Below are 17919 nucleotides of genomic sequence, written 5' to 3'. Positions count from 1 at the left end.
GTCAGCGAGGAGGCTGATGCAGTAGTTGAGAGAAGCAGCGTGGCACAGTGGAAAGAGCCTGGGCTTGAGAGTCAGAGTTCATGGGTTCGAATCCCGGCTCCACCGCTTGCCAGCTGTGTGACTTTGGGCAAGTCACTTAACTTCTCTGTGCCTCAGTTACCTCATCTGCAAAATGGGGATTAAAACTGTGAGCCCCATGTGGGACAACCTGATCACCTTGTATCCCCCAGCGCTTAGAACAGTGCTTTGCACATAGTAAGCACTTAACACATACCACCATATATATGGGATTCATTCATTCAATCGTATTTGTTGAGCGCTTGTGTGCAGAGCTCGGTACTAAGCGCTTGGGAAAGTACAACACAACAATGAACAGTGGCATTCCCTGCCCACAACAAGCTTACAGTCTAGAGGCGGGGGAGACAGACATCAATACAAATAAAAAGAATTACAGATATGTACACAAGTGCTGTGGGGCTGGGAGGGGGGAAGGGCAAAGGAGCAATTCAGGGTGACACAAAAGGGAGTGGGAGATGAGGAAAAGTGGGGCTCAGTTTGGGAAGGCCTCTTGGAAGAGATGTGCCTTCAATAAGGCTTTGAAGCCGGGGAGAGTAATTGTCTGTTGGATTTGAGGAGGGAGAGCATTCCAGGCCAGAGACGACGTGGACTAGGGGTCGGTGGTGAAACAGTTGAGATCGAGGCACATTGAGAAGGTTAGTACTAGAGGAGTGAAGTGTGCGGGCAGGGTTGTAGAAGGAGAGAAGCGAGGTGAGAGATATGACAAGTTCTCGAACCAGCATCATGGCAGTTTGGATGGAGAGGAAGGGGTGGATTCTGGAGATGTGAAAATAAAACCAACAGGGTCCGGTGACAGATTGAATATGGGGGTTGAAAGTGAGAAGTCAAGGATAATGCCCAGTTTACGGGCTGGGGACATGGGATGGTGGTGGTGGTGTTAACGGTGATGGGAAAGTGAGGTAGAGGAGAGGATTTGGAGGCAAGACGAGACGTTCAATTTAGTGCAGTTTTCCACAATAGGGGAGGTTGGAACTTAGACCACAGGATCCAGAATCCAGAGTTCTCAATCCATTATCCATCATCCATCATCCAGAGTCATCACTCCAGGACCAACCTTAGGTTTAAGCACTGGCCGGGAGTAAAATCTTGGGGAAGTCTCTCTTCATCCTCCCCACCGCCCCCACCCCATTTCCTCAGTTCCCTACTCCACCCCACTGGCCCTAAAATCTCAACCGGGCCTGACTGTGAGAGGACCGTTAGAGGGGAAGAGAGAGGAAGGAGGGCTTCAATGCCCCTAGAACTTCTGGAGTCTGTTTTTCTCCAAGGTCACCCCATCTATACTCCCCATCTCCCAGTTTGGAGCATTTTGGGGGACCAGAGAGATGGGGAGACAGCAAAGGCAGCAAGGTGGGAGTCACTCCCAAGATGGGGGGGAGAGGAGGATTAATTTCAATGGCCATTCACTTCATTTCCCCTGATTGCATTGTCAGTGGGCACTTCAATAAATTGTCCATTTAGATGCCTACTTAAAACCAATGAACAATGAACAGTGCAAAATCTGAGCTGCTGTGATTGCCTGATCCCAACCCTGTGGACTTATCTGTAGAAATGACAATCTGAAAACCAACAGTACATGCTGAAAACCAGGAGCCTGCCGAACCACCACCATTTCTGCGTAATAGAGCACCTGAGTGAAGCGGGGGAGCCGAGAGACACTTTGCTATTGTCAGAGTACGCCCCCTTCAACGAGGGGAGAGTGATTTCCATTTGGATGGTCTACTTTTGGCTGCTGCTTCCACCTCCCTCGCAGCAAATGTCACCAAAAAGCAGTGCCCTCAAATCGAATGGTCCCATTGCAACCCCATCTCAGAAGGGCACTATTTTCAAGCCTCAGTATTGTTTAATGCTTCTGAAAAGAAGCCAACCCTCTGACCTTTCCAAACCACTTGCAGAGGCACAATTAAATCAGCAGTTCCTGGGAAAGCTTGAGGACTCTGGTCGTTTGGAAGGAAAGTTAGAAATAGAGGAAAAAGCATGGACCTGTGATTTGCCAGGGGACGCACTTTTTTCTCAAGTTGTATTTGTTAAGCATTTACTGTGGGCCAAGCGTTGGGGTAAATAAAAGCTAATCAGGTTGGACACAGTCCATGTCCCACATGGGGCTCACAGTCTTAACCCCCATTTTACAGATGAGGCACAGATAAGTTAAGTGACTTGCTCAAGGTCACACAGCAGGTACAAGGTGGAGCCAGGAATAGAACTCAGTCCTTTGACTTCCAGGCCCAAGCTCCTTCCACTAGGCCAAGTTTCTACTACTTCCTGCCCAATCTTTGCTATTCGTCCCGCTCACTGTATGTCTGCCGGTCTACCCTAGTCAATCGGGCAGGAGCGAATGTCATGCTTCCACAGAACTCTCCCAAACGCTCAGTACAGTGCTGGGCCTGCAGCGTGTGCTCAGTATAGTGCTGAGCGCTCAGTAAATACCACTGATGATGAGGAGGAGGAGGAGGAGGAGAAGAAAGAGGAGGATGATGATGATGATGATCATAAAGTGCATCAACCCCTTCAGGCCCGCAGCATCCCATCTGACCCTTTCTGGGGCACTAAGTGATCCCTGGGGGTCTGGGAGGGCCCCGGCCCCTTCCCCTCACAGGAGTCACCTGGCGGGACCTACTCCGATGGTTTCCTTTGGGGAATTTCCTTCAGTCATTACCAGACATCGATCTCCAAGAGAGGTGGATCGTTCAGCCATCTAAAGCCTCCCAAATTGAGCCCAATCACAGAGGGCCTTGATTGGCGCCAAATGGAAGATTTCCCCAGAAAGCCTGATTCTGTGGAAAGGCCAGGGGAACAGTTTGAGAAACACTCCGATGGCAACTGTAAATTGCCAGCGATTCCAGTGATCAGTGATCTTCACTGGTTATGTCAACCAGTGCCAAGTAACCCACCTGGACCCCAGGGCCTCTGGCTCGGCCCTGAAACTGCCCGGAATGGGCAGGGTCTGATTGCCACTTGGGACTCCTGGCCCCTAGCCTTGCTGCCTCTTGGTCCATCATTAACTGTTGAAGGGCCGGCGCAGGTCAGCGCTGCCCGCGGACGTTGTCACTGGGGCCGGGCTGTTTGATAATAATAATAATAATAACAGCAGCAACAACAACAACAACAAGAGCAACAACAATAATAATAATTACAATTATGATGGTATTTATTCAGTGCTGACTGTATCCCAAGCGCTGGGGAGGATACAAGCTGATCAGATCGGACCCAACCCCTGTCCCCCTCGGGGCTCACAACCTAAGAGGGAGGGAGAGTGGGGAGCCCCGCTTTCCAAAGGAGGAAACTGAGGGCCGGGGGAGAGGTGGACTGCCTTGCCTACTGTCACACGGCAGGCCAGAGACAGAGCCGAGGACTAGGACCCGGGTCATCTGGCTGCCCATCCCGTGGGCCTCCCGTTAGGCCTCCCTCGCTGCCACCCTGACCCGGACGGTCTGACTTGGTGCCGTCTCGCCGGTCGGTGAAAGGTGGCTGGGCCCGGGGAACTGGCCTGGCTGACGCCGCCTCACTGGAAAGAGGCCGGCAGGATGTCAGGACCCGGTCCGTGGCCCAAGGTCTGTCCCCTGGAAAAGAACCACACCGAGCTTACTGCCCTGATATACTCGAGTCAGTCTGCTGCAGCGGCAGCCGGTTTCAGGACTGGGGATTCCTGCCTCCCCGTGCCCCACTGCAGTCCTCCATGGCTGGGGAAGCCCCAACGTGATGCATTTCTTGCAGAAAGCAGCCTGTCTTCATCATCCTGCTGCTTCAGTCAGGCAGAGTGCAAGTGATGTCATCATCAATCAAATACCATTGATTGATGGATTGATCACCATCGCAACCCGGGCCTTTTTTGTCTTTTTCATCTGCGGGAAAACCTTTTGCTCTGCCTTTTCCCACTGGCCCCTGAAGTCTCATAATGGCTTGTGCAAATCGGTTCTTTGGGACGCTCTGATCTTTCACATGAATCCGCATAAACTCTGTAAGGGTAGGTGATCCAAATCATCGTCTCTTCCTAGAAACAAGTCAACTTCTCCCTCCGATGCCCGTAACACTCTGCCTCTTCTCCGGAATGCCTGTTTGTGTGTTCTCTGAGATGTTCGCTAGCGCTCTCCAAGAGTGTAAAGGGGGGGGCGGGGGGGAGGCGTTCTTGCAGAACACACGTCCAGCGGACTGGCTCTGAAGTACTGACCTCTTGTCCCCCGCCCTGCTGCCCCTGACCCGGTGGCGCCCTCTCTCTATCCGGACAGGCACACGTGGTCGGACCGCTGTTCTCCGATTCCTTAACAGCATCCTGCCCGATGCATTCAGTGAAAGCTGCGCTGAAGATACTGGCTGCCTGCTTTGGGCCGAGTGCTGTGCCGGACGTCTGCTGGGTGCAGGGCAATGAACCGGGAGTCTACTTTGTGCGGAGCATGGTACTGAGCACTTACTGTGTGTTGAGTGCTGTGTTGAGCATCTACTCTGGGGCAGAGTGCTGTGTTGAATGCCTACTGTGTGCAGCTTCTCTCAAGTGAGGTTGTGTAGAATGGGTTGAACAAGACCATCCTGCTTTATTCCGTCAGTGTTGGGGGAAGGATCTGGCAAGGCCCGCCCCCAGTTGGGATGCAGCCAACCACATCATAACGGGGGGGCGATCTTAGGGTCTAGATGAACTTCTCGAGGCAGCCAAACTCTTCAAGAGGTGGGCGTATCCCAGGTCGGATGCTCCTGTAAGCCCGTGTCTCATCCCCGGCGGGCAGCCATGCTCTAGAGCCATGGATTTCATCATTCCGAGTCCCTCACCGTCTGTGCTGTGGGTGGGGAGGGCATCTCCAGGCCGGAGGGGGGCTGCGGTCAGAGGTGTGGTTGTGGGTGAGGCAGACTGAGCGCACTTTTCAAACCTCTCCCGCAGCTGCGGGGAGCAGGGCCTTCCCGAAAAGCTTGCTTGACAGCCGGGGGTTGTCGAACACTCCTGCTGCATCCTCCGCCTCCTCCTCCTCCTCCTCCTCCTCCTCCTCCTCGGTCTCATGTGTGCAGACCACTGAACTAGGCCTTTGGGAGCAGACAATAGAAGTAGAATTCACAGTTCCTGCCCTTGAAGAGCTTTCATCTAATGCCTCTATTCACCTAAGTTAGTGGGACGTGCATCTGGGTTTTTGGTAGTGGTGATGGCTTGCACCGAACCATCCTCACTACCCCTCCCATTCCCCACCCCCACCCCCCCGGTCAGGACAAGTAGCCCACACAGTAGGCCCTGTTGTGCCTTCATCCCTGGAGAGGACTGTGAAGGTAAGGGGGGGTGGGTAGGAAGGGCATCCCGATCTCCTGGGGTACTCTCCTGGCAGAGAGCAGGGTCTCTGGGTGCCTGAAAGGAGCTCTCTATAATGCTTTATAATGAGCATTTTCCAGAATTTGTTCTGGCCATCCAGGTTTCACCAGCAAGCCGAGGGCTGGCCTCAGCAGGACTGTTATCAGAGGAGGTAGCCAGTGGCCAGTGTTTCAAGCCGGGAGTGGCCCTCAAAAGGAAAGTGGCCTGGCCCCGTGGAGACATCCCTGCCTGCCAGGTTTGTTGAGGCCTGACCATGCCAAACTGCGGGTCGGCTTCCTGTCACGCAGCCCCGAGCAGCTTCGACTTGCAGGGGAGGAGAGGGTGCAATGAAAGAAGGCGACGCTTAGTACAGTGCTCTGTGCACAGTAAGCGCTCAATAAATACCATTGATTGATTGATCGCTTGGCGTGCTGAGGGCCCACTCCCTCTTTGCTAGGTGCTCCCTGCAGTATCAGGCGTCTCTGGAATATTGAGCTGGGCACAATTTCCTGTGGACTTTGGTTCTGGGTTGATTGGCCTGGGAGACCTCAGGGATGCTGCCCGGAGGCCAGTACCTTAGGATATGAAGGACAGCCTTCCAACCACAAAACCTAGTGCTGGGGAATGCTCCCCACTGACGCTCCAGACCAGGCCTGAGGAGAGGTTTGCTGTCAGCTCTGGAACCTTGGAACAGGCCCCCGTGCGGGATGATGTGGGGTCACCACCCCTGGGGAGAAGAAAAGACGGGACGAGAAGTAGCCGGGCTAGGGCATTTTGGGCACCTGCTGGAGCAGCCGCCGATCCCTCAGCCCCGGGGCCTTCACCAGCCTTTTGCTCTGTGCCTGGCCTTCCCTCGGGAATCACTGGGACAGAGGGCAACCGGGGTATTTTCTGGCTTTGGGGAGGTTCCCAGAATGGGCCTCCCCGTGCAGGGAACCTGAGCTTGCTTCACCAGGTCTAGCTGGGACTGAGCTAGACCTGAGATGAGGCACCCGGGCGTTCAGGTGAGAGGGACTTCTTTTTCTGCCGACCAGGTCGGCCGCCAGACACCAGGCTGGGAGCCCCAGACCCGGCCCCGTCCGTTACTGAGTCGGCCCCCCTCAGCTGGCCGGCTTCGGCCCATTTGCTGTTTGACCTCTGGCGTGTATGTGAGAGTGGGATCAGTCGGGGGCATGTTCCACCGCCTGGCCTGGGGAGGAGCGAGCCAGTCAGCTGCTCCAGCATCCTCCCCAGTGCCATGATTCAGGATTCGACTGGCCTCTGACCTGTGATGGAGGGGCCACAGGAAAGGGTAGGCCCATTGGGGCTTAGGAATAATGGGAATTTTTGTCCTCAACAACCTTCTCCCCTTCCCTCTGAACTATCTCTCCCCCCCCCCCCCCCCCCCCCGCAGCCATTGGCTTCACTGAGTGGCTGTTCAGGCAGCAGCCCCTTTCCTGTCAACTGCTCTCCCATCTCTCATTGGGATTCACTGCTGCTGCAGTTACTCTGGGTGTTCTCAGGCAGCAGTGGGGCGGGGGGCTCACCATAGGTGCCGCTGAAGTTCTGGTGCCTCAGCCGCCTCTCCTTCCGCAGGCCACCCACGATGATGGTCATGCAGGAGAGGAACAGCACCAGGCCGATCACGACGCCGGCCACCAGGAGCGGGGACACCAGCAGACCCGGGTCATTGATGGTCTCAGTGTAGCTGGGGAACTCGTTTATGGGGATGCTCTGGTTTGGGTGGACTGAAGGAAAGAGGCAGAGGAGACAGAGGAAAGGAAAGGTCAGAGGGTGGTAATGGGGTGGGTATGGGGTGGGGTGGAGGGGTGGGGTTTGCCAGAATTCAGCGATTGCCCGTGGGTCCAGAGCACCAATGGGTGCCTCATCGAGGGTGGAGGGGAGGAGGGGGAGCAGAGAAAACAAGGCCCAGGCCGGCCCCCGGGGAGTGGGACCCACTGCAGTGGCAGTCGCTTACTGAGACCGCGAGAAGAAAGAGCCAAGTGACCTAACCTAGGGCCGTCATCTGCAGGCTGTAGGTTCTGATTGTTTCACTTCTTCTTTTCACTCTCCTGCTTGTCTCGCTCGCCTGTGTGGACGACTCGGGACACTGGCAGTCAAAAAGCAGCCGTGAAAGCAATGGCCATCTGGTGAGATTTGCCCTCTGTGGCCTTCTCTTGTCCTTCCTTCAGCAGAAGCAGGTGGGGGTGGTCAGTGGCACTGTGTTCACTGGGGCCCAGGCTGATTCCACTCTGCAAAACAAAAGTAAATTTCCCTTTTCACCGGGGAGAGAGAAGGCATGGGAGAATCTGAACGTCCTTGAACCCAGGGAACAATCGGGGAGGACGTCCTGGCCAGGAGTGTTGGGAGCAGGGGAGGAATTTAGCAGAGCAGAATATTTGGGCTGGACTTCTGTGACCGCTGGGATTCTCTCCCAGCTAATGCGTGTGGGCTGATTAGTGCTGCACCCTTGGCCATTCTGCTAGGCCAAGGAGAGAGGTCATTATGGAAATCCAGCCGTGAAGCTGGCTGGACCTGTTACTGTCTGGGCCCGGGTTCAGTTCAGCTCCATTTAGTGGATCTGATTATCCCGGGTCTGGCCCCAGGTGCTTTTCCCCTCTGGCTTGAGGCATTCCCAGGAGAACTGGGGGCCTCTTTCCCTCCTCTAGGCTGGGGCGGGGGGGAGGGTGGGAGCCCACCCAAAGAGATCACAGGCTCACCCACCCTCCTTCCTCTCCAAAATCATGCTGCACTTGCTCGGGGTGGGGAGGTGGGGTGTCCGAGGCCCCGTTTCTCCTCCTAGCCAGATCACTGGTGATGGTAGCCGCAGAGGAGAGCCTAATGGGAGCTCTTGGTCAGGTTCCTGGGGTTCCATTCCTCTACCTCGACTGTCCCCCTCCCCCACAGCCCTGCCTTGATGACATCAAACATCTCAGCCCTGGAAGAGCTGGGAGAGTCATCAACTCCATCCCCTGCTTCTGAGCAGGACAGTGCTCCCATCATCAAACACTCAGCAGTGGTTGCTCCTTTCCTTGCGTGTCCTCTGGGGGACAAATAGGAGGAGGACGATGAAGAGGAGGAGGAAGAGAAGAAGGAAGAGCTTAGGCCCCACTCAAGGACTGTGCCACCCTCCATGCTAACTATCCCTAGGCTGAGCCAATTTGCTTGACTGAAGGAAATGCTGATTTTTCAAATGAGAATCTTCTTTTAGCTGGGCACCAGTGGGGCCAAAGGGGCCAAACTCTTCTGCACAGCAGAAGCCACTTGCCCAGGGAAGATGCCATTGAGAAATGAGGAATGGATGATGGCTGCTTTTTACTGATTTTACTTCCTGGGTTGCCCTTCTCGAGGGTGAGTGTCAGAGGGGGCCTTTGACATTCTGTCACCCACCCGCCCATATGCCCAGCATAAGTGAACTCTGCCACCTACCACCCAGGTAGGCCCTTTTCATTTATTTTTTTCTTCACTCCTCATCCAGACTACATTTGGTGTTGAGGTGGCCCCAAGCCACACTGATCCCAGTATTATTGTAAGCTCCTTGGGGACAGGGATCGCACCGACCAACTCTGTTGAATCGTACTCTCCAAAGCGTTTAGTGCAGTGCTCTGCACATGGTAAGCACTAGATAAATATGATTATTTCCTGGATCGAAGGTGAGGGGGTCAGTGGCAAGATAGAGGAGTTCAAGGTGCAGCGAATTGGTTGGTATTAGAGGAGTGAAGTGTGCGGGCTGGGTTGTGATCAGTGAGGTAAGGTAGGAGGGGGGTGAGCTGATTGAGTCCTTAAAGGCTGACAGTAAGGAATTTCTGTTTGACGTGGAGGTTGATGGGCAACTATTAGTACTATTAGTACTAGTTTTATTACTGTTTCCACTACTCTCTCGCTCTGCCCTCCTTTCACCCAACTCACTGGATACTCCAGAATGACTTTTGGTAGCAGGCCATGAGATGGTGCAGAGGGGTCCTTAGCTGATGTGGCCAATACCCCACCTAGGCATGGCCGGGATGGGTGAGCCAGTATAAATTTTGGCCATTAGAGCCAGTTGTTTCATGCAGCATGCCCACAGGTCTCTGTCTCTATGACACCATGCCACTTTCCTGCCAGGTTTCTCTGGGTCATGCTCCCTCTTCTCTATTTCTTTTTCCTTCCTTCCTTTGTCTCTTTTTCTGTCTCTCCTCTTTCTGTCTCTCTCTCGCTCTCTCTCTCTCTCTCTCTCATCTTGGCTCAGATATGGTTTACATGGATTCTTTGTTGCTGTGAGCCAAGTGGCCTGGCTGGTTGCTCTGCAGCTTCACTCATTTTCATTGGCCAAGGAAAGCCAAGAGTTGGAGCAGAATGATCTAGACACTGTCCAGAATCAATCAATCTTTCAGACAATAGTACGGGGGAAGGAATTTCCAGCAGAAATAATCTTTTCCTCTTTTGCCTGTTCGGCCTTTAGCTCCGAGTTGTTTCAAATGGAGGCCAGTGTACAATAACTTGTATCTTCAGACTTAAAAGGCTTGATTACTAATTAGCACTGGAAAGCTCTGCCACAGTCCTACTACAGGCGCTTCGGCTTTTAATATGGGTCACACAACTGCCTTACCACTTAGCCAAGCGCAGAAGCAGATTTCAGTCTGCAGGGCCCTCCTCAAAAGAAGCCGGGTTATTGCTTTGAAACCAAACCCAGGTCAGTGTCGGGTTAGGGCTTTCACCAGAAGAAGGCTGGAAAGTGCAGTTTGGAAGGAAAAAGGAGGATGGATGAAAATCCATAGTGGAGATTGATTTTTCTGAGTGCATTTGTCAGAGAGGTTACAGGATGTGGAACACAATCCATGGTTCAGGTGGCTTAGACACAATGTTAGCAGCAACGGTGGGGTTGTGGGGGGCGGGGGGACTGAGAGGTATTGTGAGTAGCTCCTGGGTACCCATGTGGGTGCAGGGTGGATCCTGGCTGGATGGGTGCTGGGTGGGTGCAGGGTGGGTGCTCAGACAGAGAGGCGCTCACAACTTTCATATTCAAACAAAACAAGGGCCCCATAAACAGTAAACACTGAGCACATGCCCAGAATGTTTATGGCAAGATTTTCAGAGCCCAGCTCGAGTGCGAATACGTTATGAGGCTTTTTTTAAAACACTGGTTTATCTTCTTTGTTGGAATGCTTTCCTGTGAATGAAAATTTTGTGAGTCTGGGGCTTCGAGGTTTCATGAGCCTCAGAGGTTTTCCCTGAAACTGAAGCTTCCTTCTGGACACAGAGTTAAAAATAATAATAATAATAATAATGGCATTTGTTAAGCACTTACTATGTACCAAGTACTGTTCTAAGCAGTGGGGTAGATAAAAGATTGTCAGGTTGTCCCACGTGGGGCTCACAGTCTTAAATCCCCATTTTACAGATGAGGTAACTGAGGCACAGAGAAATTAAGTGACTTGTCACATAGCAGAGAAGTGGCGGAGCCGAGATTAGAACCCGCCACCTCTGAATCCCAAGCCCGTGCTCTTTCCACTAAGCCACGCTGCTTCCAGGGGCTGGGGAGGGTGGAGAGGGGAAATGATGGCTTAGGGAAGGCGTGATGTGGTAAGAGGCTGAACCATTGCCGGTTTGAGAATTGGGGACTGGGGCCGTAAGCTCTTTCTGGACAGGGATCAGGTCTACCCATGCTATTTGCACTGTATTCTCCCAAGCTCTTAGTACAGTGGTCTGCACAAAGTAAGCACTCAGTAAATACCATTGATCGACTGATTGATGGACCAGAGAGAATTTGATGGAAGGCAGACTGGGGTTCATGATCCTTGCTGGTTGACTCCAGTTGACCAAAGTGGCTGACTGGGGACCTTGGCAAATGGGAAAGCTCTAGACTGGAAGTTCGGTGTGGGCAGGGAATGTGTCTACCAACTCTGTTATATTGCACTCTCCCATGTGCTTAGTACAGTGCTCTGCACAGAGTAAGCACTAAATAAATACCACTGATTGATTGATTGATAATACATTCTCTCTTCCAGCCCACCAGAGACCAATGCGCCACAGTGACAGATGCAGCTGCTTACTCAAACTGAGATCGAAATGACAAATAGCTGGTGTGAGTCCCATGGGGAACAGGGACTGTGTCCAACATAATTATCTTGTATCCATCCCAGAGCTTACTACAGTGCCTGGCACATAGAAAGCACTAAACAAATTCAATAAAAAAAAGCAAAGGAATGGGAGCCAGGGGACCCAGGTTCTAGTCCCACCTGCTGTTTGATCTTGGGGAAATCCTTTGTCCTCTCTGGGTCTGTTTCCTCATCTGTCAAATGCAGATAGATGGTGAATCTCGTGTTGGGACTGGGACTTTGGCGGATTATCTGGTACTGACCCCCAACCCTTAGCGTGCTATTTGGCAGGTAGTCAGCACTTCTTAAATTAATAAATAAGTCTGATGAATAATAATGATAAAAAAGATGAACTAAATGAATTGCATCCAAAAGAGGAGAAGCAGTGTGGTTTAGTGGAAAAATCATGGGCCTGAGAGTCAGAGGACCTGGGTTTTAATCCAGGTCTGCCACTTGTCAGCTGTGTGACCTTGGGCATGTCACTTCACTTCTCTGGGCCTCAGTTACCTCATCTGTAAAATGGGGAACCCAAATGGGGAACATGGACTGTGTCCAAACTGAGAAGCTTGTATTTACCCCAGTGCTTAATGTGGTGCCTGGCACATAGTAAGCACTTAACAAATACCATTTTAAAAAAAGGCATGGTCAGAGAACACGTGGGTCCTTTTGGTTGTTTGGACAGGGGCCGCCCTCGAGACCCTCTGCTCTCCTTCCCACCGCGTGCCTGGAGTTTCTTTAAAGGCAACTGGAATCAAGGGGAGAGCTGACCTTAAGGTATCTTTGGCAAGCTGGAAAAGGGTGGCCCAGCTTCTGAATTGTGAACTTTCCTGGCTCCTAACTATCTATCTATCAATCAATCAATCAATCGAACATATTTGTTGAGCACTTACTACGTGCAGAACATTGTACTAAACGCTTGGGACAGTACAACAGAGTTAGCAGACACATTCCCTGCCCACAACGATAAAAACTTTCCACTTCTTTCAATGCACATCCTTCCTATAAAGCCTGGACAACTGAGATCGTCTCCTCGGCAGCCAGCCATTTGGGAATGTCAGAGGCAAAGATGTTGGAGTGGCAAATGAATCTTTCCCGTTGACATGGCTTTCACGTGGGACCTGGGTGGCCGCAGCAGCAAGGATCCGGGATTTTTCCCATTAGGAGGAAAAACCTTTAAATTGTCAATTCCACGGCCCGTTTCACCCACCAGTGCAAATGGAACTACAGAGTGACAGTGTGATGAAGAATGCTTTCCATACCTGCTTCTCCTCCTCCTCCCCTACCCCTCTTTCTTCACCTCCTCTTCCTGCTTCTCCTCCTGCCGTCCTTATGCTTCTTCTCCTCCTTCCCTCCTCCTGCTGCTTTTCCTCCCCCTGATTCTCCCATGCTTCTCTTCCTGCTTCTCCTCCTCTTCTCCCCCTGCTCCTTTCCTTCTTCTCCCCCCTCGTTCTCCTCCTCCCCTTCCCTCATTCTCCTCCCTCCTCCTTCCTCTTCCTCCTCCTCTCCCCTTACTCTTCCTCCTCCCCTCACCCGTTTTCCCCCTTCCTCCTGCTCCTCCTCTTCCCTCCATGCACCAAGTGGAGGTGTGTTTGCTAAACAAAATTCAAGCCTGATGTTGCTCTATGATTTGCACTCCCTGTTGGTAAAAAGGGACAAAGATTCTTGTTTAAGGGCCTGCTCTCCGCATAGCATGCTGGCAGCTTGTTTTCACTTGGAACACACAGGGATGAATTTAAGTGGCCAAGTGGATTTTATTTTTGCTGTCTTTGTGTGGTTTCCACCTAATGTTTTCTCCACTTCCTTTGAGCTGTTTGGCAAAGAGAATGACTGGGCCTCTTCAGTTCATGCCTTTGTTTAGCATTCAGGAAATGTGAATTAACCCAGTGGCCTTCCCCAAACAGTCAGCCCATACCTATGACTCTGGACTCTCAGGGGTTGGGGGCAAAACTGGAAGCCCCCTGTCTTTTATTCTCTTTAAAAGCATGAATCCTCTTAGCTGCGGGCCAGAGGAGCTTTGTGTTGCAATCAGTCAATTGTGTTTATTGAGTGCTTACTGTGGGAAGGGAAGGCTTCACGGAAGAAGTGGGCTTTGAAAGGAGAGGCACAGATCGTCCAGAAGGACGGACACTGGAAATCCATCACAGACATGGATGATTAGTAAAGGAAGTAGCGTGGCAGGCCGGAGGAAAGACCCCCCCAGGCCTGGAAGTCAGAGGACCTGAGTTCTGATTCTGGCACCACCACTGGCCTGCTCTGTGGCTTTGGGCTAGTCACTTCACTTCTCAGTGCCTCAATTTCCTCCTTTGTCAAGTAGGGATTCAATGCCTGTTTTTCCTCCTACTTAGACCTAGCCCCATGGGGGACAGGGACTGCGTCCAACCCCCTTTGCTTGTATCCACCCCGGCACTTAGTACAGTTCCTTGCACATAGTAAGCGCTTAACAAATACCATTATTATTATTATTGTTATTGAGTCTCATGTGGTCCGGGGAGGACCGTGTCTGACCTGATGGCACTATATTTACCTCAGCACTTAGTCCAGGGCTTGGCACCTAGCAAGCACTTAATAAATAACACCATTACTATTATTTCGGAAGACCGGGCCCACTGCCAGATCCCCCCAGGGGCATCGTGCAGATCGTCTGGGACCCTAAAGTAGACTTTGGCTAATTCAAGAAAGGGCCTCATTTATTCAGATCATGTGCCTGCGGAGACCTGGGCGGGGCTGTGTGTTTGCGACATTTTCTGCTCCGCTTCCGGCTTAAGTGTGAGGGAGCTGCAGGCAGCGTTTGGAAGGCAGTGAGGGCTCTGAAGTACTGCAGACTCGGTGGAATGCCTCCATCAGCTCTGCGCTCAAACGGTTAGGACTCCATCATCCACAGGCCAGGATCCATGACATGGCCATTAGCTGTCTTTTCAGCTGCTGATCCCTGCTTCCTAGCCCCTGAAGATCTGCTGGCAGTGGACCCCGGCAGGATGTAGCCTGGTTCCCAGAACTGAGTTGTTGCCCTTCTCTGCTAGGGCTGGCACCAGCACCAACCTTGGATCTTACATAGAAGGCTCCCCAAAGCACTAGGGTACATGGGTTTGGAAAGTTCTAACTTAGAGCATCGCTGTCTGACAAGGGAGAGTGCCTGGAGTCTAAACATAGAGGAAATTTGAAAGTCCAAAATGGCACCTGGTGTCTTATGAGTCATGGAATGACATTTGTGCTTTGCTATTTGCCTCTTCAGATAATGGAGTGTCACTGTTCTGGATGGAACCTTCTCTAGGACAAGCTGCAGAAAATTGAACTATGAAGTCTTGAATTTGCCCATTAAAAGGGAAGGGGCGGAAAGAACAAGGTATTTTTGAGAGCTAAAGTCTTGACACGGTCAGAAGATGGAAATAATTAGGTGGGTCTACGTGAGATGGGCCCCTAAAGGGCCTGGCTCTCAAAATCTGTAAAAAACAGCTAGGGTGAGAGCACTAAGGGGGCTTGTTCCAGCCCCCCACCTTCCACAGTCCTCCCCTTGTCCTGTGGATTAGACAGGATGTGGAATTCATTCATTCATTCATTCAATAGTATTTATTGAGCGCTTACTATGTGCAGAGCACTGTACTAAGCGCTTGGGAGGGAGAAGAGATATTGAACCCCCATTTTACAGAGGAGGAAACTGAGGTACAGAGAAGCAAAGTGACTTGTGCAAGGTCACAGCAGGGAACGTATCTGCCAACTCTGAAAAGCATCATGGTGTAGTGGATAGAGCACAGGCCTGGGAGTCAGAAGGTCATGGGTTCTACTCCTGGCTCTGCTACTTGTCTGCTGTGTGACCTTGGGCAAGTCACTCCATTTCTCTGTGCCTCTGTTACCTCATCTGTAAAATGGAGACTCAGACTGTGAGCCCCACGTGACAGGGACTGTGTCCAACCTAATTTGCTTGTATCCACCCCAGTGCTCAGTACAGTACCTGGCACATAGTAAGTGCTTAACAAATACCACAATTATTATTATTATTACTATTATTATTATCTCTGTTATATTGTAGTTTCCCAAGCATTTAATACCCCTCTCAGGATAGCACCTGGAGAGTTTCCAATACTCTACCAGCCCTGGCTACTGGAGGGAGAGTCAAGCAGAGGCATATCCATTCCATTCCTAGCTTGGGCAGTGGCTAGCAAGTGGAAGACAATATGCTACAAGTCAAAACTCACCTGTGCTGGGCAGCAGTGGCTTAGGAGAGAGTCAAGGGCAGAGACTCAAGTTTACTGCGCAGAAAAAGGCAATGATAAACCACTTCCATATTTTTACCAAGAAAACTCTATAGATACCCTATCAGAACAATTGCAGATGGAGGTGGAGCGTTCTGGGAGAGATGTGTTCGTGGAGTCGCTATGAGTCAGAGACAACTCGATAGCATAAAACAAGACCAAGGGCTAAGTGTGCTGCTTTGCATATAGTAAGCGCTCAGTAAATACCATTGATGATGATGATGTTAACCTGGACCCCCTTCTGACTATTGCCTCTTCTGACTTTTGCTTGATGGCCATCCTCTTCCCCTGCCATCTCATCTGCTCCCTGCCAGTCGAGAATCCTATTGACTCTCCTCCACCGCCTAACTCTCTGTCACAGTTGGCAGTGTCACCACCCTACCTGTCTCCAAAGCCCATAACCGTGGCATTATCCTCGACTCCTCCCTCCTTCCCTCCCTCCCTCTGAATCCTCTCAGTTGTTCCTCTCCAACTTTTCCCAGATCTGCCTCTTCCTTTCCATCCAAATGTCCACCACCCTGGCCTAGGGGCTTGTCATATCCCTGCTAGACTACCTTATCAGCCTCCTCACCGGTTTTCCTGCCCCAGCCTCTCTCTACTTCACTCTTCGTGTAAACTTCGCTCCACTCCCTGGAACATTTTTCTAAAATATCATTCTGCCCATATCTCTTCACTCCTCAAAGATATTTAATGGTTACCCATAACTCTCTGCATCAAATAGAAAGTTCTGACTGTTGGTTTTAAGGCAGCCCATCAGCTCTCTCCTTCTGACCTATCCACTCTCTTCTCTTACTGTACCCCAGCTCGCACTCTCCATTCCTCCCCAGATCACCTTCATGTTGTGCCTTGTTTCTGACTCTCCTGCCTTTGACTCCTGGTCCGCTCCCTTCCTCTTGCCTAGAACTCCCTCCCCCTTCACCACACCTCAGTCAATCAATGAATCAGTAATTGTATTTATTGAGCACTGACTCTCTAGAACACTCTAGTAGGCATTTGGGAGAGTACAGTAGAGTAAGTAGATGCGATCCCTGCCCTTGAGGATCTGGCTATCAAGTGGGGGAGACAGACACTAAAATAAATTGCAGGTGGGAGAAGGAACAGAGTTTAAAGATATGGACATAAGTGGTGTGTGGAGTGGTAGAAGGGAGGGACTCAGTTGCATAAGTTGTTGTTTTTTTAAAAAAATTGGTATTTGTTTAGCCTATGTGTCAGGCACTGTATTAAGAGCTGGGTATACAAGAGCTGGTATACATAGTATACAAGCTAGAGAAGCAACGTGGCCTGGAGGGCAGATCATGGGCCTGAGAGTCAGAGGCCCTGTGTTCATGCATTCATTCATTCAATCATATCTATTGAGCTCTTACTGTGGGCAAAGCACTGTACTAAGAGCTTGGGAGAGTACACTATAACAATAAACAGTCACATTCCCTGCCCACAATGAGCTTACAGTCTGGAAAGGGAGACAGACATTAATATAAATTAATAAATAAATTATAGATATGCATGTAAGTGCTGTGGGGCTGGGTGGAAGATGAATAAAGGGAGCAAGTCAGGGCAATGTAAAAGGGAGTGGGAGAAGAGGAAAGGAGCACTTAGGGAAGGCCTCTTGGAGGAGATGTGCCTTCCATAAGGCTTTGGAGGTGAGGAGAGTAATTGTCCTTTGGATATGAGGAGGGAGGGTGTTCCAGGCCAGAGGCAGGACGAGGATGAGAGATCCATGGTGAGATAGATGAGATCGAGGTACAGTGAGGAGGTTAACATTAGAGGAGTGAAGTGTGAGGGCTGGGTTATAGTAGGAGAGTAGGGAGGTCGAGGTAGGAGGGGGCAAGGTGGTTGAGTCCTAAAGTAATTGGCTTTAAAAAGCTAATGGTGAGGAGTTTCTGTGTGATGCAGAGGTGGGTGGGACACAGTCTGTGTACCACATAGGGCTCACAGTCTTAATCTCCATTTTGCAGAGGAGGAAACTGAGGCACAGGGAAGTGAAGTGATCAGCCCAAAATCACACAGCGGGCCAGTGGTGGAGCTGAGATTAGAACCTAGATCCTCTCACTCCCAGGGTCGGACTCTTTCCACCAAACCATGCTGTTCCATAGATGATGAAATAGCAGGGGAAATTGAAGGGGGAGATGAGAGATTAGTTAGGGGGAGGCTTCCTTGAGGAGATGTGATTTTAGAAGGGTTTTGAAGATGGGGAGAGTAGTAGTCTGCCAGATGTGAAGGGGGAGGGAGTTCCAAGCAGCAGGGAGGGCACGAACAAAAAAGGTCAATGGCG

At 51.3% G+C, this 17919-nt stretch overlaps 1 protein-coding gene and 1 non-coding gene across 2 annotated transcripts in view; one reads left to right on the top strand and one right to left on the bottom strand.

Annotated features, from left to right (window-relative positions):
* Positions 1–17919, bottom strand: part of LOC100680566 (protein BEAN1-like) — a 92554-nt gene that overhangs the window by 26540 nt on the left and 48095 nt on the right. The window contains exons 3-4 of the mRNA XM_029049781.2: positions 7334–7572; positions 6868–7068 (exon numbers count right to left, since the gene is read on the bottom strand). Of these exons, the coding sequence (XP_028905614.1) occupies positions 6868–7068; positions 7334–7346 (214 nt within the window). The 5' untranslated portion in view covers positions 7347–7572. The remainder of the gene's footprint in view (positions 1–6867; positions 7069–7333; positions 7573–17919) is intronic.
* Positions 15443–15580, top strand: LOC114806985. Its single transcript, XR_003755038.1, has one exon. It is a non-coding gene; the product is annotated as a small nucleolar RNA SNORA7 (small nucleolar RNA).

The sequence above is a fragment of the Ornithorhynchus anatinus genome, chromosome X1 (genome assembly GCF_004115215.2).
Source record: "Ornithorhynchus anatinus isolate Pmale09 chromosome X1, mOrnAna1.pri.v4, whole genome shotgun sequence".
Lineage (NCBI taxonomy): Eukaryota > Metazoa > Chordata > Mammalia > Monotremata > Ornithorhynchidae > Ornithorhynchus > Ornithorhynchus anatinus.
The sequence above is the reverse complement of the archived record's forward strand: the minus strand, read 5'-3'. Positions and strand labels throughout refer to the sequence as shown.